At 40.6% G+C, this 23,501-nt stretch overlaps 1 gene segment (V, D, J or C); it reads right to left on the minus strand.

Annotated features, from left to right (window-relative positions):
- Nucleotides 1–8,613: 8,613 nt before the first annotated feature.
- Nucleotides 8,614–23,168, minus strand: LOC148778331 (T cell receptor gamma constant 2-like). The segment is given in 4 exon segments: nt 8,614–9,062; nt 12,800–12,979; nt 16,841–17,170; nt 23,094–23,168. Coding segments are annotated over 3 exon segments (468 nt in total).
- Between the last annotated feature and the right edge of the window lie 333 nt (nt 23,169–23,501).

Genomic DNA, 23,501 nt, shown 5'->3' on the forward strand with positions numbered 1-23,501 from the left:
CAGTCGATTTACAATGTTGTGTTAGTTTTAGCTGTACAGCAAAGTGATATATATATATCCTTTTTCAGATTCTTTTCCCATATAGTTTATTACAGAATATCGAGTAGAGTTCCCTGTAGTATATGGTAGTTCCTTGTTGTTTATTTTATATACGGTGGTGGTTAAGTCTCAAAGTTATGTCCTTTGCTTTGCGACCCCATGGACTGTAGCCTACAAGGCTCCTCTGTCCATGGGGATTCTCCAGGCAAGAATACTGGAGTGGGTTGCCATGCCCTCCTCCAGAGGATCTTCCCAACCCAGGATCAAACCTGGTCTCTTGCATTGCAGGCACATTTTTTATCAACTGAGACACCAGGGAAGCCCATTTTATATATAGTAGTGTGTATATATTAATCTCAAATTCCTAATTTATCCCTTCCCCAAAGGAGATGGTTTTTAAGTCGCTGCATGCCCAAGAATTAGGTTGGGATTTGAAGCCAGATCTGGCTGGAGACAAATCTCATGCTTTCTTTGGCCACTTTATCCCTGCAGAGCAGTGAATGCCCTACTAATTTGGGAGGAGAAGACAAGCGCAGAACAACCATCTTTGCTGAAAAGTCCTGCTACTATCTAAGCCAGCATTGGGTTGTATCCTCCAAGGGTCCCATCAGAGGGGGACTAAATTTTCCAAATAATATGATAGCTGTGTAATTTTGGGCAAGGGGTTTCACCTCCTTTTTTCTGTCTGTGCAAAGGGAAGTCATGGGGTTGCATGGAGAGTAAATAGGATCATGTGAGTATAGTGTGTAGTCCAGTCCTAGAGGCAGAGAAAGAGCTCAGGTAGGGCTTATTGTTTACCTTGAACCCGGACGTGTGTGCATGCTCAGTCATTCTGTTGTGTCCAACTATCTGTGACCCCAGGGACTGTAGCCCACCAGGCTCCTCTGTCTATGGGATTCTCTAGGTAAGAATACTGGAGTGGGTTGCCATGCCCTCCTCCAGGGGATCTTTCTGACCCAGGGGTCGAACCCAAATTTCCTGTGTCTCCTGCATTGCAGGTAGATTCTTTACCTCCTGAGCCACTAGGGAAGACTGAACCTGGACAGTTTCTAATAAATGATGTCTGGGGTCCACTTAACATGGAAATTATAGGGAAGATTGCAGTTTTGGAGAATCAGGTGTGTGTGTGTGTGTGTTCAAAGGAGGACACCTAAATTGAACCAGTGAGGACCAGTGGCAGTGAGGACCAGGGGACAGGGCCAGGTCCCCCTGTCTCCACATCATATCCTCAGAAATTTTAAAGAAAGGGTACTAGGAGAGATCAGCTGAAGGATCTACCTGAAATGAAGCTTCGAGAATAAAGATAGCAATCACTTCCACTGAAATACAGGTTCCTTTCCAGTTTTATTAATTATACCCAGGGCCTCCTTAGTATGTTTTTTTTTTTTTTTTTTAAATCACTCAGTCGTGTGTATAGCTATGGGAATTTTCAGGCTAATTTTGCCTTGAAGCTCAGGAGAAGGGGTGGTGAGGGTATGGTGAGGAAAGGGGACTTGGGTTGGGCAGGGAAGCTGTGAGTCCCTCAACACGCACAATAGGCCTAGTTCCTGAGCTTCTCTTCTGCAGCACAAAGTCAGACATGCTCAGCTTCAACCTAGATGCAAGACTCAGATGCAAGGTCAAATATAAAGCTAATGGAATACTTGCTGAAAGAGTATTCCGGGACTATCATTTATACCATCCTGAGATGTATAGCTCAGCTGTGGCAAAATGTTTAGTAGAAAAGAAAGTGACAATTGAGGTTACATCTACACAGAAAAACAGCAGTGGAAAGAAAGACAAACAGTGGCAGTTGGAAGCCTTGTACTGCATCAGTGCTACTCAACATATTTCAACCTGTCTTTCTTCAGTAGTGTTCAGACATAAAACAAAAATGTGGACATGTAAATAGTAGATCCCTTTCTAAAATTTATTCTAAAAATAAATCCTTCGATAGCCTTCCATATGGTTCTTTAAGGGTCTAAAACACAGTCCATGTTCAGTACATAAACTTCTTAATGAAAACATAGGGCAAAATGTAGCATTTTGCCTTTTTACACCACATCTCAAATATTCTTATTTTCACTCTTTCTAACCGTGAACAAACCCTCACTGAAAGTCACTAAAAAAGAGAAAAACACCAGAGATGAGATCTTCCTTTTGAAGGCTGAAAAGGTGCCATTCACTACTGATGTTGTTGAACAGCTAATAAAGAATTTATTGATTGTAATATCTCATGACATAGTGCCATATCCATATACATTTAGTCACCTGCCTGAGGATGGTAAGTTGATGTCATGGTCTACCCTGTATTCAGAGGAGACTGAAGCTGATCTCTTAATGAAAAGTTGCCAGTAGTATTTCATCGTAAGCAAAGTATCTTTTTATTTTGACTTGCAGAATGGAATTTCTTCTTTCATGTCCGAGATTTCTTTTATATTTCTTCTTAGTGTACGTGCTCAGTCATATCTAACTCTTTGGGAACCCGTGGACTGTAGCCCACTGGATTCCTCCATCCATGTAATTTTCCAGGCAAGAATACTGGAGTTGTTGCCATTTCCTACTCAAATATTTCTTAAGACCCTACATTTGTCTTGCCTTTTTTTAAAACTCATGCACATGTCCTTTTTGTACAGTTTTAAAAAGTAACAAGTTCATATATATCAAAATAATTAGTTTTATTTTTCTTGTTTTGCATCGTGCATTTGGCCTAACATGTTGGAACAAGGAGGACACAAGGGATTATGAATACATACCAAAGGTCTCCAGAAATATTATCTTTCTCTTAAGAAAGTTGTTTCTACTATTTATATTCTTAATGCTTCTATGAGTAATTCCCATTTTGAGTATTGTTTGTTTCCAAGATTTTTCTTGTTGATTATTGTTACCTGATGTTTCCCTTTTTAGAGAAGCTTTTTAAGGCAGCTTTGACTCTGTTGAGCCTCTCAATTTTATCTTTATTTTTTATTGCATTAATACCTGGAATGTATTAGGTGCTTTCTTTTCTTTATGATTATTCTGTTTGTTCTGCTAACTTTTAAAACTGTCTGTACAATGGCACCCCACTCCAGTACTCTAGCTTGGAAAATTCCATGGACGGTGGAGCCTGGTAGGCTGCAGTCCATGGGGTTGCTAAGAGTCGGACACGACTGAGCGACTTTACTTTCACTTTTCCCTTTCATGCATTGGAGAAGGAAATGGCAACCCACTCCAGTGTTCTTGCCTGGAGAATCCCAGGGACGGGGGAGCCTGGTAGGAGGCCGTCTATGGGGTTGCACAGAGTCGGACACGACTGAAGTGATTTAGCAGCAGCAACATACTTGTATACTCATTGCTTTTCCTTTTTATGTAAAGTCTACTACATTTAAGGCCTCAGTGGATAATGTTTTCCATATCCCATAGGTTTTCAGACTTTGTATTTTTGTTATCTTTCTGTAATGATGTTGCTTTTAAATGCCATGTACTCAGTGAGTGATATAAACACATTCTAAATTTCAGTTTTCTAATAAAAACTTTTGAAAAAAAAAGAATGATCTAAATTAGTCTGGATACTCGTCTTTGAAACTACACCATGAAATCATTGCCATCATTTCCCCTTATATTTAGTTAGTTTGAATTGGCGGAGAGTCGGACACGACTGAGCGACTGAACCGAACTGAACTGAACTGATTCTTTTTCAAACAAGAATTTTCAACATAATGCTTCATAGGAAGGGAGCATGTCTACTCGTTTTCGGATTTATTTATTTAGTTTATTCATTGTGTTATTCAAGAAACAGTTGTGTATAGATAAAATGGCACTGATTTGGGTGGAAATGGTCATTTGTGTGGATCTAATTGACTGCAGCCATGCTCAGTCTAAGAATGGGCCACAGGACAGAAATGCAGCTGGAGGCTCCCTGGGGAGCTGGGGCCTCACCAGGGGGAGCTTCTTACATGGAGAGAGGGCAGGGGGAGCTCCAGGGTCTGGCCTTGGACTAAAACCTCGAGACTTCAGTGGTGTCATTACGATGAGAGCATCCTGTCCCAGGAGTGAACCCGTGTCTACACCACGGTCATAGCTGGGGCTTGAGCCAGACATCAGTGTGTGATTTTAACGCGAGAAAGAGCTTTCCCCCCAACTCTTGGGCTGGACCAGTATGACTTGGCTAGTCCCCCTAGGAGTGCACGACCCCCTAGATGTTGGCTTTCAGAGCAGAGACAAGAGGAATGAAGATGTGACTTGAATGTGCCCTGTGGTTGGACTGTGAGAGCTGAAGCCTTGACCTCAGCCATGAAGCCCTGCTTCCCTCTGGGACTGGATAGATGGAGTGCAGGGTCTGGACCCCACTCTGGACCTGCTGGGTGCGTGTGTGTGGGGACACCTGCTCTTCATGCTCACATTGCTGAACAACCCTCTGCTATTCACCTGTCACACTGTCATCTGATTTACTATCCCCTAGTAAGCCTTGCTCAGGTTGACTCTAAAGTCATTTAGTCCCTTTACAGGGTCTTAGGTGACTCAGTATATGACACTCAATTGCACAGGTCAACCCTGGTCTTCCGTGTCTATTTTCTTGTGAGAAACAAAGCATCTCATGTCTGTCCATGAGACAGACATGGTTCAGGAATTGGGTCTTGTGTCCTCCCATCCACACTGAGAAAATGAAACCAAGACGTACCAGCCTCAGTAAGTCACCGATTAAGGAAGAGCACACGTGGCTAGAGGAATGTCAGGGATGATCTTAGTGCTGCAAGGAGTCCTGTCTGCTCTTTCCTTCAGGGTCAAGGGCGTGGTTGAAGGTGTAGCACCTGAACATTCTGGGTGTAAGTTTCCCAACTCACTTAGGAGCTCATTGGAGGAACTGGATATTTAAATGGGCTTCCCTGGTGTCTCAACAGTAAAGAATCCTCTTGCAGTGCAGGAGACAAAGAGACTTGGCTTCGATACCTGGGTCAGGAAGATCCCCTGGAGGAGGGCATGGCAACTCACTCTTCTTGCCTGGAGAATCCCCACGGACAGAGGAGCCTGGCAGGCTTCAGTCCATAGGGTCGCAAAGAGTCAGATACGACTGAAGCAACTGAGTATGCACTTGCATATATTTCCGTAATGGGGAACCATGACCCACAGCCTAGTATGTTTGATAACAATTACATGCCTGTGTAGAGAGGTCTTTTCTTCCATTAGCTGTGACCTTTTGAAAGTGAGCAAAGTTGATTGTGGTTTAACTGTGCCTATAGTTTTTTGACACCTTAGCTACCCCTTGCACAGTCTCAACCAGTACAGCCTGTTTGACTTTAAACAGTTTCCACAAATCAACCAAAATGTGGTTTTGAGCATATGAACAAAATTGAAGCCTGAGAGAATGAAACCCCAGTCAGCCACACAGCGCCCTCCTGCTGCCACTCAGGCTGTCACCTCCACCCTCACTGCCCTCCCCTCTCTACACCTCCCAGGCCCGGGCAGCCGAGGGTGAGAGGGGAAGAAAGTTGGAAACCACAGGAGACGCTGTCCAGTATGGTCCTGGCTGAGAAATCAGCTGTACAAAACTTTTCAGAGATTTGCAAATTTCCCCATTGTTAAATTTTTATTGCTTCCTTTTTAAAATTTGATCTTTATTTTATAGTACTGTGTAGTTGATTTATAATGCTGCGTTAGTTTCAGGTGTACAGCAAAGTGATTCAGTTATGCATATACATATATCCATTCTTCTTTAGATTCTTTTCTCATATAAGTTATCACAGAATATTGAGTAGAGTTCTTTGTGCTATGCAGTAGTCCTCGTTGATCATCTGTTTTATATTTAGTAGTTTGTATATGGCAACCCATTCCAGTGTTCTTGCCTGGAGAATCCCAGGGAAGGGGGAGCCTGGTGGGCTTCCGTCTATGGGGTCACACAGAGTCGGACATGACTGAAGTGACTTAGCAGCAGCAGCAGCAGCATATGTTAATCCTAAACTCCTAATATATCCCTCCCCCAACTTTTCCCCTTTGGTAACTGTAAAATTGTTTTCTAAGTCTGTGAATCTATTCTTTTTTTAATATGAGTTTATTTGTATCATTTTTTTAAATATTCCATATATAAGTGTGTCATACGATATTTGTCTTTCTCTGTCTGATTTACCTCACTTGGTATGATAATCTCCAGATCCATCCATATTGCAATAAAACTACCATATGATCCAGCAATCCCACTCATGGGTGTATATCTGGAAAAAACCATAATTTGAAAAGATACTTGCACCCTAAAGTTCATCACAGCAGTTTGTACAATAGCCAAGGCAAGTTTCCCCTCTTGGCTTCTGTCCTTACTACATTATTTCTTCCCAGTGAATAAATATTTCCAAATCGCTAAGATGAGGGCCATGTATTTTACCTAAAGAGGACTGGTCAAATTAATGGGAACCAAGGGATCAATCTCCGAGAAGGCAATGGCAACCTACTCCAGTACTCTTGCCTGGAGAAGCCCAGGGATGGAGGAGCCTGGTGGGCTGCCGTCTCTGGGGTCGCATAGAGTCGGACACGACTGATGCGACTTAGCAGCAGCAGCAGCAGCAGCAAGGGATCAATCTAAGTGTTTCCCTCATAACTCAGTCAGTAAATAATCTGCCTGCAGTGCAGGAGACCCAGGTTCAATTCCTGGGGTGGGAAGATTCCCTGGAGAAGGAAATAGCAACTCACTCCAGTATTCTTGCCTGGAGAATCCCATGGACAGAGGAGCCCAGCAGGCTATGGTCCATGGGGTCGCAAGAGTTGGACAAGACTTAGCAACTAAACCACCATTGTTTATCTGGTTGGTCTTTTTTTGTTTTCAAATGGGAACCTTTGTTTAGTTTCCTAAGAACTTGTTTCATACACACTGAAGCCGATTATCAAAAAGAAATAAAAAGCTTTTCCAATTTTAAATGAGACAGTGTTTCAATTCTAATACATAAAAAATTTCCTTTAAAAGGATTCATTAGAGAAAACAGAAAACGTACACTAACTTATTTTTTCTTCCTTCTACCATGAATTTAACTTTTTGTTTTATGTCTGTACTTACAGAAATACACAGAAACACATATAATGAGTGTCCTGTTTATTAGTATTATTACTCAATAGGAAAAATGGTTGAAAGACATGAACAAATATTTCAGCTGAAAAGAAAAAGAAGTTGTAAAACCACACACATAGAATAAGGCAGGATTTCTACCATGCTGACAACCAAGGGAGTAGGGATGTTGAGAACAGTGTATATACGTAAGAAAAAGACAGATACAATCACAAATTCTTAAGAAAATTCTCTCAGAATCCTTGGAGGAAGCCTTTAGTAAAGAAGCAGTGTGTGTTTTGTCCTGTTGTAGTTTGTTTTTTCCCAGCAGAAAGTGAGTCAAGGGAAAATCATGTGATACTAGATTATAAAATGTTAGCTCCAGGTTCAGAAAAACCTGAATGACTCTTATTTACAAAATAGTGACCATGAACAGACAAATTAACCTCTCTAATCTTGAGAGTCCCTTGGACTGCAAGGAGATCCAACCAGTCCATTCTAAAGGAGATCAATCCTGGGTGTTCATTGGAAGGACTGATGCTAAAGCTGAAACTCCAATACTTTGGCCACCTCATGCGATGAGTTGACTCACTGGAAAAGACTCTGATGCTGGAAGGGATTGGGGGTGGGAGGAGAAGGGGACGACAGAGAATGAGATGGCTGGATGGCATCACCGACTCGATGGAGATGAGTTTGAGTGAACTCCAGGAGTTGGTGATGGACAGGGAGGCCTGGCGTGCTGTGATTCATGGGGTCGCAAAGAGTCGGACACGACTGAGCGACTGAACTGAACCTATAAACTGTGAACTTTAACTGTTGCTTCTTCCAGGGGTTCTTAAATGATTAATGAGACTACCTGATGGACAGTAGAAACTGAGTCTCTGTTCCATCTACATCTAATTTCTTTGCAGGGAAGTAAGCTTAGAAATGAACCTCAGTGCATTTGTGTATGTGTGGAATCTACCGTTCCTACAGTAGAGGTACTGACAGTAGACACCAACGTTGCTGAGAACTTGCATGGACCAGGCACCATGGACTCATCTAATCCTCAGCCCCCAGGAGACAGGGCTCTGTAACTTCATTACACAGATGAGGAAATGATGACACAGAGAGCTCAAAGAGCTGTCTGAGGTCACCCAAGTTCTGACACGGGCCCAGGGTTCAGACCCAGGCCCTCGAGGGTCACAGTCTGCGTGCTTCATCCTCCACCCGACGCTCCTCTGGTGTTGGTGCAGGTCTCATCAGGGGTCAACACGAGGACCGGGAGTCAGGCTTGTGACACCCTAGCACAGATCTGAGCACACACAGTGCAAGTCATGCTGGGTGTTATATTGTCACTATCCGAATGCCCCAAACCAATGACTCTGCCTCTGGTGACTCTGAAAGAGAAGGAACATGGGCTCCCTTGTTTGGCTCCTCGGGGAGCCAGTGCCCCAGAGAATGCACCATAACCACCATCTCAGTGAAAGACCTAGAAATGCGGTGTTGACCATTATTACAATTAGCGCTGAATTTGATAGCTTGGTTGTCATGCTGTTTCTCACCTTGGCTAGATTTCTTGAAATTAAAGTACACAGACAAAAGGGGACTTGTGATTCTTTTTTATTTATTGTGCATGTTATGAAAACCTAAGTACAGAATCCGAGCAGCAAAGCTGACTTCTCCAGGGTGTGTGAGGGTCAGGGCCGTGGTCTGGGTGAAGCTGCTGAGGGAAGAGACAGGGAGCTGCCCGCAGTGTGTGCGCAGGAGTTAAAAGGACTTGGGGGTGGGACAACTATGACATCATAGATAAATACACATCTGCACTGAGATAACCCAAACCAAAAAGCAAGCAGAGAATTTCTGGGACTGTAGATGATGAAGGAAAGTTGACCTCTCGGTAGCACCCCCCGTCACAAGATCTTCCCGTCACAGCAGACGCCTGTTCTCCTAAACACACAGGAGGTGATGACAGCAAAGTAGACTGTGCTCATGAGGAGGAGTAACAGGTAGGTGTAATAGGCAGAGGTGTTCGCGAGCTGCAGCTGCAGGGTACCTAGGAGAAGTCATTTTGGTTAGTTTCAAGTGTTCTTTTGAGAGGAGAGGACATATTCACAGAAGTGGTCACAAAGATTTATTTCTGGTGATCTGAAAAGAAGTGTCACCCCTGTTCCACCAAGCCCAAAGAAACCAGATGCCAACCACCATTAGCACCACTACCACCAGAACAGCTCAGAATCCAGTTGACAATTCAAGTCAATCAACAACCTCAACTAAATTCAACAGAACCTTCCAAAATATTAAAAAGCAAGGTTGTGTTTTTAAAGAATGAGTCCAAATGGAAAAAATATTTGTGATAAATAGCATTTTTTTGTGCCATCACATCACTGAGTAATAATAACAGGTGATGTTGGTAAACCCCTAACCAAATGTCAAACACTTATTCTGAGAGCTTTGCATGCAAAACCTTATTCAAGTTTTCATATAACCTCTGAGATTATTACTTTCAACCCCCTTTTACCAGTAAACCGAGGACAGAGAAAAATAGTTTACTTAGTGTCACACATTTAGAAAGCACCAGAAATCACATTTCAATCCCAGCAACCTGAATCTGAAGAAGGTATTCTTAGCTGCTCTGTATTCCTGCATCTCCGTGTGCAATAAATATCCCAGACATCAAAGTTAAGCATAAATAGCAAGTTGAATTGCTGATGTGGAAGCATCTGAGCCATTACATGTTGTGCACCAATGAGATTCCTATGAAGGGGATAAACCAGGGAAATCTGGTTGTGACACAGTGAGGTGGGTGGAAGGTTTTAGTAAAGAGAACTTTGTACAAAATGGAGGAAATTGGTTAGTCCAAAATCCCTGAAACCTTAGGAGCTCATGACTCAGTCACCTGTCTTTCTTAGATATCTAAACTCATGCCCTTGATGTTATAGGATAACTGCACTTATTCTCCTTCAAAGTTTTGCAAGAAATATATGATGTCAGGAAGCAATTAACAATGATACTGGGCCTGACTTGCTACTCAATGGACCACAAGGCTGAGTTTCTTCCTGTATAAGTTTCCCTTTTTTATGCTTTACCTTCATGGAGTCAGAACTCCAGAATCACTAGTAAGTGGTGTGGAAAAAATCTCAGGACAAGCTCATAACATGCTCATAACTCATGGCCCTGAGTCAGGTCTGGTGTTAGCTGAGTTCCAGGCCCCCTGACACACTGGGAACAGAGAAGGGATCAGCAGGACCATTGCCAGTGCTTCTAAATTCACTGAGAACCTTCGTGTAGGGAGAAGGGGCCACCGACTAGTACTGATCCTGTGCCAGCTAACTGGGTACCCTACGGGAAACATTCCACCCCTGGATCTTCATTGGAGGGACTGATGCTAAAGCTGAAACTGCAATACTTTGGCCACCTCATGCGACGAGTTGACTCACTGGAAAAGACTCTGATGCTGGGAAAGGTTGGGGGCGGGAGGAGAAGGGGACGACGGAGAATGAGATGGCTGGATGGCATCACCGACTCTGTGGACATGAGTTTGAGTGTACTCCGGGAGTTGGTGATGGACACGGAGGCCTGGTGTGCTGTGATTCATGGGGTCGCGGAGAGTCGGACACGACTGAGCGACTGAACTGAACTGAACTGACCTTATCTCTGTAATAACTGAGTTGGGTGCAATTGCTCCCTATTGGCAGAAGAGGGCACTACTGCCTAGAAATAGAAGTAACTGGAAAAAACTCTGATGCTGGTAAAGGTTGGGGGCGGGAGGAGACAGGGACGACAGAGAATGAGATGGCTGGATGGCATCACCGACTCTGTGGACATGAGTTTGAGTTAACTCCGGGAGTTGGTGATGGACAGGGAGGCCTGGCGTGCTGTGATTCATGGGGTCGCGGAGAGTCGGACATGACTGAGCGACTGAACTGAACTGAACTGAACCCACGTTCGTGCTGCTGCTGCTGCTGCTAAGTCACTTCAGTCATGTCCGACTCTGTGTGACCCCATAGACGGAAGCAGAAGATATTAAGAAGAGGTGGCAGGAATACACAGAAGAACTGTACAAAAAAGATCTTCACGACCAAGATAGTCACGATAACGTGATCACTGACCTAGAGCCAGACATCTTGGAATGTGAAGTCAAGTGGGCCTTAGAAAGCATCACTACTGTGAAAAGGGAAAGTGAGGTCGCTCAGTCGTGTCTGACCCTTAGCAACCCCACGGACTGCAGCCTACCAGGCTCCTCCATCCATGGGATGGAGGTGATGGAATTCCAGTTGAGCAATTTCAAGTCTTGAAAGATGATGCTGTGAAAGTGCTGCACTCAATATGCCAGCAGATTTGGAAAACTCAGCAGTGGCCACAGGACTGGAAAAGGTCAGTCTTCATTCCAATCCCAAAGAAAGGCAATGCCAAAGAATGTTCAAACTACCGCACAATTGCACTCATCTCACACGCTAGTAAAGTCATGCTCAAAATTCTCCAAGCCAGGCTTCAGCAGTATGTAAACCGTGAACTCCCAGATGTTCAAGCAGGTTTTAGAAAAGGCAGAGGCACCAGAGATCAAATTGCCAACATCCGCTGGATCATGGAGAAAGCAAGAGAGTTTCAGAAAGACATCTATTTCTGCTTCATTGACTATGCCAAAGCCTTTGACTGTGTCGATCACAATAAACTGTGGAACATTCTGAAAGAGATGGGAATTCCAGACCACCTGACCTGCCTCTTGAGAAACCTGTATGCAGGTCAGGAAGCAACAGTTAGAACTGGACATGGAACAACAGACTGGTTCCAAATAGGAAAAGGTGTACGTCAAGGTTGTATATTGTCACCTTGCTTATTTAACTTATATGCAGAGTACATCATGAGGAACGCTGGGCTGGAAGAAGCACAAGCTGGAATCAAGATTGCTGGGAGAAATATCAATAACCTCAGATATGCAGATGACACTACCCTTATGGCAGAAAGTGAAGAGGAACTCAAAAGCCTCTTGATGAAAGTGAAAGAGGAGAGGCTTGAAGCTCAACAGTTAGAAAACAAAGATCATGGCATCTGGTCCCATCACTTCATGGGAAATAGATGGAAAAACAGTGGAAACAGTGTCAGACTTTATTTTTTGGGGCTCCAAAATCACTGCAGATGCTGATTGCAGCCATGAACTTAAAAGACGCTTGCTCCTTGGAAGGAAAGTTATGACCAACCTTGATAGTATATTAAAAAGCAGAGACATTACTTTGCCAACCAAGGTCCGTCTAGTCAAGGCTATGGTTTTTCCCTTGGTCATGTATGGATGTGAGAGTTGGACTGTGAAGAAAGCTGATCGCCGAAGAATCGATGCTTTTGAACTATGGTGTTGGATAAGACTCTTGAGAGTCCCTTGGACTGCAAGGAGATCCAACCAGTCCATTCTAAAGGAGATCAATCCTGGATGTTCATTGGAGGGACTAATGCTAAAGCTGAAACTGCAATACTTTGGCCACCTCATGGGACGAGTTGACTCACTGGAAAAGACTCTGATGCTGGGAAAGGTTGGGGGCGGGAGGAGAAGGGGACGATGGAGAATGAGATGGCTGGATGGCATCAGCGACTCTGTGGACATGAGTTTGAGTGAACTCCGGGAGTTGGTGATGGACAGGGAGGCCTGGCGTGCTGTGATTCATGGGGTCGCGGAGAGTCGGACACGACTGAGCGACTGAACTGAACTGAACTTTAAAACAGAGATGTTCAGAAGAAAAATCAGGAAGAAATAAAGACTAAAGCATGACATAAAGGCAAATCTGTACAAAATCTTACCGCTTTCGTCAGTCAAACAATCATTTGGAGGCTCAGTAGTAGGCGGCTCAGTAGTAGGAGGCTCAGTAGTAGGAGGCTCAGTAGTAGGCGGCTCAGTAGTAGGAGGCTCAGTAGTAGGCGGCTCAGTAGTAGGAGGCTCAGTAGTAGGAGGCTCAGTAGTAGGGACAACTGAGGCGACAACTACGAGAAATGAGAAAAAATATTAGTGAATTATCTGTGCCCATTATTTGATACTGTGAATATGTTTCAGCAGTGAAGAATCCACCTGCAGTGCAGGAGTCACAGGAGACACAGGTGTGGTGCCTGGGTCGGGAAGATCCCCTGGAGGAGGGCACAGCAACCCACTCTGATAGTCTTGCCTGGAGAATCCCATGGACAGAGAAGCCTGGCGGGCTACAGTTCATGGGGTTGCAAAGATTTGGACACGACTGAAGCGATGTCACACGCATGCACATATGTTTATATGTGTATGTATTTGTAATATATATGTATGTATAATATATATGTGTACATATATACACATATAAAACCTGCTGACAGAGAGACAGCAATTAAAAACCTGAGTCCTACAGTTACAAAGATAGTGGTCTGATTCTATGTAATCCATAGTTTTAATTCATTTATGATTTTCTACACATGGAAATGTTGAAGTTCATGAAGGCTACATTTTTCTTTTTACCATAACTGGAAGGTAATACCCAAGGGCATCTTATCTTCCTTCTGTATTCATAGCTCCTAGCACTGTGTTTGCTACAAAGTAGGTGTTTGAAAAATACTTGTTGCAAAGACAAATCATCAGAAAAAGTGGCTACTCTGCATGGTCAGCACCCACTGACAGGTGGAGTTGCTACCCAGTCTAATTCATCCAATCCAAGAGTCCACCAAGGGAATCCCACATTTGAAAGAGTCTGGCTCAGGCAAACTTCCTGTCTAAGCAAAGGACAGCAGTCACACCTTTCCAAATCAAGCACATCCTCTGATTTTCTGCATTTGCGGTGTTTGTGGGCATAATGAAAACGGTATTAATTAGGCTAAGAGCCAGAAAGTGACTATAACTTGCTTAAGTCCTTCACATGTATTATCCTCTTTAGTCCTCCAGTGACACTGTGTGGGGTGTATTTTGGAGGATTCCATGTTACAAAGAGGAAATAAGGATCAGAGGGAAAGTGACTGGCAGAGAGTTGTACCAATGGTACCAGTGACGGCAGAGCCAGCATTCAAAGGGTCATCGTGGGAGATTAAATGAGACAGAGCCTGTGGAAAGTACTTTGTAAAGTAGGCCACAGAAATAAAGAGAAATTAACCTATAAATAATATAATTCCACTATTGTAGATGCTAAAAGCATCTTCTTTTCCAGATGTCTTAATTATTCTTATCGATGACCTTTCTTTTTTTTATTATAAAAGCTCAACATTTCAGTGCAATTCCAGATAGAAAAACAGGCCAAACCACATTTATAGTTCTGTGACTCGATAGAAACTGAGATGAATAATGTAAAAAAAATAAAAAGACAGTCATACAAGTAGAATTTTTTTAAAAAGATAATGGATTATTGGATGGAGGAAAACAAAGTAACAATGGTTGTTTTATTTATCCTTTTTCTCCTGGATGTGTTCTTGTTCATACAGACTTGGTTCTGATATGCCATTTTATGCCCTCAATGAGGTCTTTTTTCAGTAAGCTCTGAAAAATTGATTTGAGGTATAAAGACTTTAGAGTAAATCCAAGAGTGAAAATATTAGTAGTCATGTTTAGATGTTAGTTGCTCAGTTGTGCCTGACTCTTCATGACCCCGTGGACTACAGCCCACCAGGCTCCTCTGTCCATGGGATTTTCCAGGTACTGGAATGGATAGCCATTTCCTTCTCTAGGGGATCTTCCCCACCCAGGAATTGAACCTGGGTCTCCTACACTGCAGGCAGATTCTTTACCAACTGAGCTACCAGGAAGCCCATGTTAAAATATCCTCAAAAACTGACTTTAATGTGCTTGAAAGCCTCCTTCTTTCCCTTACAATGACTTTATTCAGTAAAAGACAAACAAACCTCTTATTAAGATGCATTGGTTGAGGCAGAAACAATAAAGTAACAAAGTTTTATAATAAACTCTCTGTGTTTATTAAAAGTTCTCTTTCTCAGTGAAGGTTGGTCGAAAACTAGGACCAGATTAGATTTATTTCTCTGTAAAATCATTTCATTGATATGTACTTCATGTTATATTCTTAGCTTTTATCAAAAACAAAAAAATTTTAAGAAACAGCATTGGAAATTTGCTATAGAATATCATTAACCGAAATGCCATCATTAGCTTTACAGCCATTAGAAACCCTTGGAATGCTTTTGTTTCAGAATTGTGTTCAGGTAAAACACATTATGAACTGGAATGTCTCTCTAATATGGTAACTGTCACAATGAAACTTACTATACTTATTTTTTTCTCATCACAAGAAAAATTAAAACCTAGTAGTTTTGCTGTCCTTAAGTAGGACACTTAAGGAAATGATTACATTAAATTGTAAATTTGCTTCATTTTTATTAGAATAAAAATTAAAATTAGAGCTATTTTTCAAATTTTATTTTTAATTAGTTTTAGGAGAGGATATAAATGGATATGCTGAACATATGAATAAGTACAGCCATGTCATATTTTGGAAAGCAAGCGTTTGCTCTGATGTTATTTCATTTGTTCTTCATTGCAGCCCCAGGACAAAGCCAAGACAAGTGTTCAAACCTGATTTGATCATTGGATAAACTAAGAATCAGAGAAGATAAAGACTTACTTCAGAAATTTGGACTGGTGCATAGCAAACATCTATGCACATTTTATGTGCTTGGTTCCCACTGCTCAAAAAAGGTTTCCTAACCACAGGGAAAAGCACAAAATGATTCCTTCTGATGGGCACTTTGGGGCCTCTGGTCTGTTAGGTGAACGTGCAGGACATTAAATCCTGAGTCCAGTGAGTTACAGGACCACTGCCAGGGCCAAGGCACATCCCAGCCCTCTGCTCACACTGCATGGACACGTCCATGGACAGGGGCTGCTTTGAGACGTCATGCCTGGATCACAAGTGACCCTAAGTCATCAAGGAAAGTGTATATTCTCTTGACTGTAGTGCATCCTCCTCGGACAATAATTCACCCCAGTGTGTCCATCGGTACATCCCTCCAGACCTGGCATGTGCTAGGGCTGCAATAAAAATATCTTGAAAGACCTTTTCTAATAGCAAGAAATGCATTCATTATGTAGAATGGGAGTAAGTTTGTACACTTTCAGTTCAGTTCAGTCGCTCAGTTGTGTCCGACTCTGTGACCCCATGAATCACAGCACACCAGGCCTCCCTGTCTATCACCAACTCCCGAGGTTCACTCAAACTCATGTCCACAGAGTCGGTGATGCCATCCAGCCATCTCATTCTCTGTCGTCCCCTTCTCCTTCCATCCCTCACCCAATCTTTGATTACAAATTTTATCTTATAGTGGTATGTAAAATACAAATTTCAAAAACCTAAGACCTTAAAAAACCATAGTGGTCAAATTATTCTTTTTGCTGAGCTGCAATTTGGCTCCCTTATACAAACACCATTTTGTCATTTAATAACTCATTGCTTTGGAATTATAAAGGAGGACTGAATTGAGAATGACTTTGCCTGCTGAGTAGGACATTCCTGAAAGATGTATAAATGTTCTTATTTCCTGACCAACCAAGATCACCAACAGTGAAGATCTGTTGTGTGCTAAGTTGCTCGATGCTTTCACATATGTTGTTTCATTTAATCCATACAACAACTCTAACACTTAAACATCATATGATCTTAGTATTTTGGAAGATGAAACTGAGGGTGAGAGAAGTAAAATTTTTTCTTTTTTATATTTCAAAGCCTATCGTATTTTAATTCTATGGGGAGATAGCAGAACATTTATGCTACCATTAAATGAAACATCATTTTATCAACTTTTCATTAACACTTAGCCGGAAAGGTGGGGTATTGCCTTTGAAAAACAGTATTTTGGGAGGTCATATTTACATTTATATTCACTTACCTTCTTTTATTGAAGGAAAAATAATCTCTTGATCAATTTCTCCTATATTTTTCTTGTGTTTGACAACACATACATGTTGTTTATCCATGGAGTTTTCAGTCACGGTCAGCCAGCTGAACTTCATGTATGTGTCATTGGTCTTCATGGTATTTCCCTGCTGGGAAGGCAGAGCTCTTTTGTCATTTTTTACTCTCCAAGAAACTGTAATAACATCAGGGAAAAATTTCTCCAGGAGACAAAGATATGTTCCAGCATTATCATGGTTGATTTCAGCAATCGAAGGAAGAAAAATAGTGGGCTTGGGAGAAGTGTCTGCAGCAAGGTTTCTGTCTGTAGAGGAATATGGAATAGTAATTAAAAAGAATGGTAAAGAAAAACCAATATGTTGTGGCTTGGAAAAACCTAGTGAGTAGTAAAAGAACAAAAGGCTATTCTCACTATGGCCTTTCATCCACAGAACGCTGCTAGGTGCTTAACTGTTTTATTTTCAATGGCAAGAGAAGTTCAAGACTTCATGGAACTTGCCCAAAGACACAGCTTATAAATAGCAGAGCTGGATTATAACTTGACCTTCACTTTTTCTCCATATGCAGAGATGGGGTGCATCTTGTGTGCGTGCCAAGTCGTTTCAGTCGTGTCAGACTCTATGACCTAATGACTATAGCCTGCCAGTCTCCTCTGTCCATGGGATTATGACTTTTAAATATCCCATATAATTACCCTACATCAAGACTTCCAACATTCGTGAACACGCTTACTGATTGAATCCATGCCTCCTACGGTGGAAATGTGGAGTCCCAATCACTGGACTGCCAGGGAAGTCCCCAATTAATTTTTAAAAAAATCTCTTCTGTTCTATAATACTGGAGCCTGTTTTGAAGTGGATGGGTGGGTGGTGGGAATAGGGATGGAGGGGGGCAATTAGGTAACTAATGGTTTCCGCATTGGTGAAAATCTTTGCTAGCTTCTAAACTACTTCCCTTTCCCATCCTGTGTTTTGCAGTTTATCCTCTCTTTGTCCAAATAACACATTCTCATATTCTGCAACTCTGTGGAATCTCATTCTTCATTTAACTGATTCTTGAATGAACCATAAAAAATAAATACCCAGAGAAAATTTATCGGTTTTACAAAATAATATAGTTACTTTTGAGAATGGGAATCAACACCTATGTGTACCTGACATGTGTACTATGAAGTTGAACTTTGAGCTCCAGATGCGGATCCCATGCCCAATTCTGAAGTGATGAGACTCTTTATTTCTGATTTTACATGACCTCTCAGTTTTGTACCTGAACCACTCCAGATTTTGTAGTAGAGCAGCATGTTATTTATAGTGCCTTGATTGTATAATGGTATTTCCAAAACTTCTCTTAAAAATCTATTATTAATCCCAAACTCCTAATTTGGGATTAGCAGATACACACTACTGTATATAAAATAGATAAACCATAAGAACCTACTATGTAGAACAGAGAAGTATATTAAATATCTTGTAATAACCTTTAATGGAAAAGAACCTGAAAAATAATACACACACACACAAAACTGAATCACTTTGCTGTATACCTGAAACTCACCCAACATTGTGAACTAACTATACTTTCATGTAAAAAAATGTACTTTCAGTAAGGCTCTTATACTAAACTTATCAAGTAATCTACTTACAATTTTTCTAAATTCAGAAAATGTTCCCCAAAAGCACATTTTATTTTGGAATTTCATCTGAAGTTTTAGCTTGAGTACTAATACACTAATACACTAATATTCTGGCTCTCGGTGTTTTCCTTATAGTTTGAATTTGCCCCCTGAGGCTGCTAAACTGCTTTACTGCCACTATTTTCTATTTTTTCACCAGCTGCATAAAGTATATAAATCGACAAGGGATTGAACCTGTGCCACCTGCACTGGAAGGTGGAGTCTTAACCATTGGACCACTGGGAAATATCTTAAGAAGGGAGAAATTGGACTTCTCATCCGAGAAGAAAAAATTCTTGAGAATTTCTGCCTGTGCAGCAAAGGTCCTGGTTTTTCTACTAAATCAGTAAGCAGACAGGGTTGATTTTTCACTCATGCTGTAAATAAAGTTGGGTTGTAATGTGCTGTTTTAATTTTATACATCTTGTTTTTAGTACAAGTAGTATTTTACACATTATAAAAGCAAGACACTGTGTATTTCTCCAACCATATACTTTGTGGATAGTGATTTAGGTCTTCCCTCTTTTTTTCCCTCTCATTTTTCTTTTATAAACTAAATAATTAGAGCTCTTTCATACTTAAATAAGAATTTTTAATTTGTGAGATTTCTATCTATATTTAATTGACTTCACTTCTTGATCATTTTCTTTATAAATTAAAACTTTTTTCCGATAAGTATGAGCATGAAGCCCAAGCTTACTGGTTATATATTTTAGAGCCAGTAAATATTGTTGTTAGAAATGACATCAGTTAAATTAAAGGATTAAGATTTAAAGCACACAGAACAATAGGACATATAAAAAATAAACATGTTAATCTCATTTTTTCTTGCCATGTAAACCAAAGTCTGCTAAAGAGAGACAGATACCTTCCAATTCAATTTTATGTGTGTGAGGGAACCATAAGATAAGTTTCCATTTGAGAAGTTAATAGTACAACTGCATCCTCTGAAGAATTACAGTTCATCAATAGTTTGGCTACCAATACTCTCCCTCTTGGATGCAATTTTCCCTTTACATTTGGATAGAGTAAACACCTATCCAACACCTATGATGTGGTAGCCAACAAAACGTACGGTGCTCAGTCGTGTCCAACTCTTTGTGACCCCGTGGACTGTGGCCCGCCTGGCTTCTCTGTCCATGGGCTTATCCAGACGGGAATACTGATGTATTAGACAACGTGCTAAATACTTCATCACACTGTCTCATTTAATTCTCATACAACCCCTGCTGGATAATACTGTTATACTATTTTACAGATTAGGAGACTGAGTCCAGAGAATAATTAGGAGACTGAGTCCAGAGAATATTATTCCGGAGAATAATAATAATACTGTTATACTATTTTACAGATTAGGAGACTGAGTCCAGTCCCATATGTAGTCAGTGGTGGATTGGAAGTTCTAGGTCAGTCTGACTCCAAAGCCCATTTTCTTTGGAAACACCCCTTCAGCATCAGAAAAAGAAACACGTTAACTCATTAAACTTACCTGTAATGACAAACGTCAACCCTGGGCCAAATACTTTCGTGATGATTATGTACATTATACATGAGCCCTTTATAGAAGTCTACACAGACACGAAGCCAGATTCTATTACAATATTTGTACAGTGTTGTCTATGCTCTCCTTTACTATGTGAATTTGTTGTAAAATCTCTCCTAAATCTCTACATCTAATTCCCATCCACATTCCCATTTTTGGTAAATATCATTCCTATTTAATTGTTATTACCTTCCCTCTATTACCTTGAAAAAAATTATATTCTTCTGATACCTACCTGTGATAATGAGTTTTGCTCCGACCTTGAAGTTTTTTACATAATTATTCCACAGTGATTCAAGTCGTATCAAAAACTTTAGACTTAATTAGTTTCTCTGATTTCTTCAAATTCTAGTAGAACTATGATGACTTGGAATTCAAGACACTAGGATTCTGGTCCTGGTTCATTTTGCTCCTAACAAGCTCTGTGGTTGAGCAAATCAAGTAAACTAACGCATTGGGTACCTTATTTATTTGAAAATGACTGTGCTACTGTTACGTCAAGTGAACATCCTTATTAGTGTTTTGGTGAGCTCAAAATGAAACAAGATCTGAAAAGAAATTTCTCATATATAATAATATAAAAAATATATATAATAATATAAAAATATATAATATAATATATATAATATATAACATAATATAAAATATATAATAAAATTATATAGAGGTAAGAGATTGTAAATATTACTATATTATCATTGACATTATTATTAGCATTTTTATTTGTGATAATTGTGTGGTCCAAAATGACATCTTAGTACCATGGGAGCGAATCTTGCCTATCTGATGGGAATTCAATGTCTGGGGTTTACAAATAAATCCATAGCAACTGATGACTTGTTTGCATTCCTCTGTGTTTTTATATGTATGGGATTCTCCAAGCCCGTATCACAGCTTTTCACACACCCAGTTAATAGGCAGTCATTTGTTTTGTCGTATTTGCTGCATTTCCAGGGTGAACAAAATCAAAGGGAACATTGGCTAAAGCCTAATGTATGCAGCCACTGTGTGGAACTTCACTTCTGTTGTCCACAATAAATGGCTTTTTCCCCAACAACAGCACAATCTATGGGCATTTCAAGATTTTACCAGAAATTTCAGCTTCAAAAAATCTATCCAGTTCATGCCAAAAGTTCAGCTTGCAGCTCCAGGTATGGGCCTTATGACAAATGACCACAAAAATGGCAGGATGCCTGATACTCAAATCCTCCTTTGTTAAGTTGGATCGCTTCATTGCCTGCCTCATCCTATCAGCTGAGGGTCACCATTCATGAATGACATTACATTTTGGTGCCCGTTGCATTGATGCATTGGGAGTATAAACATGCTTGTTTGAAGACCATTTCTTCTGTTTTATAAACTGGATATTGAAGGCAATGTCCTGTTTTTACTTCATTTTCCTATTAAAGACTCCCACATTGAATTTCTTTTTTCTAATTTTGTGGTGGGAAAACATATTTGAAAATTTGGTGTGTTTATTTTAGTTGCTTAATATAGGGTATCTATTCCACTACATTTTTTTCTTGCTTTATTTCTTGTTTTTAATTCACTTCTTTTGGATTGAGATAGAACTGACACATATTCTAAATGTTTAATAAATGCACATTCATGCGACTTACATGATCTTTCTGAGGGAAAGAGATGTCATTTCAGTGCTATGATTAAAAGCAAGAGTGTTGTTTTCACATGTGAGGAGCAATACAAAGTATGAGCTATTACTAATAGTTACAGAATCCAGGTCAGGCTACAGAAGGGTAAATATTCAGGATATAAAAGTATGATTTAATGTTTCAAATATCACATAATGATCCAATCCTCTTACTTTGACAAGTCTCTACTGGATCCCAAACTTTGCCACAGTAGCTAGTCATGTGACTTTAGGCAAGTAACTAAACTTCTCTAAATCTCACTTTATCTATAAAATGAGAATGAAAGGATTACTGGTGAGGAAAGTATAAGGCATTGAAACTACATATCATGATGTCTATCCTTCAGTAAATATTAACTAATATTAAAATTCTCTTTAATGGCATGGTTTGAGGCCATTTCACAAAAATCTTCCATCAAACAAAAGATATGTTTTTTATAAGCAATAACTTTTACACCAAGCTCAACAATCCAAGATGTCCTACTTCTGCAGCCAGGGACCATAGCAGACAGGTCTCGATTAAGCCAGAATCTAGAATGCTTTTCCACTAGAATAGAAGCTGTTTGGTGTTGAGACTTGTTCTGTGTCTTGTTCACCCTTCTGTCTGCAGCTCCCAGCACAGAAACTGTCCTCAATAAATATTTGCTGAGAGAATGAAACAGCAAAGGAGAATGCCCAGCCATGAAGACCCTTTCATGAACTTTGGAGCTGAAATGTCTCGTCAAGCTCACAAACTGGTCCATGTCTAGACAATTTCACAAGAGATGAGATAGTTTAAATTTCAAATAATCTCAGCCTCCCTCTAAGAAGCTAGAGTAATAAGAAGTGAGATTTATCAATGTTGTATAATCATTTACTATAAGAATCTTCTTCCACTGCTCTTAGGAATGAGATGGAAATCAGTAACATTGGTTTTGCAGGGGATTTAGGAGCACAGTATTTTATCTCAAAATATAGAGAAGGGATAGTAAGAAAAGTGTTTCTCACTTAATAGACTGCCTACAAGAAAAGGAACTTGAACTAATAACTCACACCAATGTGATGATATAATATGCTATTTATGTTAGAATACAGAAAGATGAACGAAGCAAAAGACAGACATGGTCTTCAGAATACTTTACTATCTAGCCGGAGTCTATTTTGTGTGTGTTCTCTAGAACAAAAATTTCAACTGCTTACAAGCAGGGACAAGAATAAACCATTTACAAAGTGGTTTAGCTTCCATATACAGTGACCAATAGCTGTAAAACTACTGTTCAGATGCTGAGACCAAGAATGTGGCAGCCAGATCAGGGAGACCCCAAGTTGTTTCTACAACTATCAGTATTTTATGTCTACAGTAAGAATAGAAAAATGATACTTACCAGGAGGAGTTAATATGATGTTAGCTCCTTTTCCAAATATCTTCTTCCAGCCCGAGCTGTCACAATGGTAAAAGCTCCTACAACAATCCAGCCTTCTTCTACCTTTATAAAGTGACTAGAAGTCAGAAAACTTCATACTGGCAGTTTGACCTTCTGAATTCTTTTGGAAGTCCTTGGATATAGGTTTCACAGCATCCAATGTTTTATAAGTTTTCCTCAAATTTGTTGTTATTATTTAGTCACTAGGATGTGTCTGACTCCTTTGCAACCCCTTGGACTGTAGCCCACCATGGGATTTCCCAGGGAAGAATACTGGAGTGGGTTGCCATTTCCTTCTCCAAGGAATCTTCCCGACTAAGGGATCCACTGGGGAAGCCACTTTCCTCAGATAAATGGACCCAAACATCT

Source organism: Moschus berezovskii, chromosome 3 (assembly GCF_049115385.1).
Source record: "Moschus berezovskii isolate FMDL1 chromosome 3, NW_MosBer_1.0, whole genome shotgun sequence".
Taxonomy (NCBI): Eukaryota; Metazoa; Chordata; class Mammalia; order Artiodactyla; family Moschidae; genus Moschus; species Moschus berezovskii.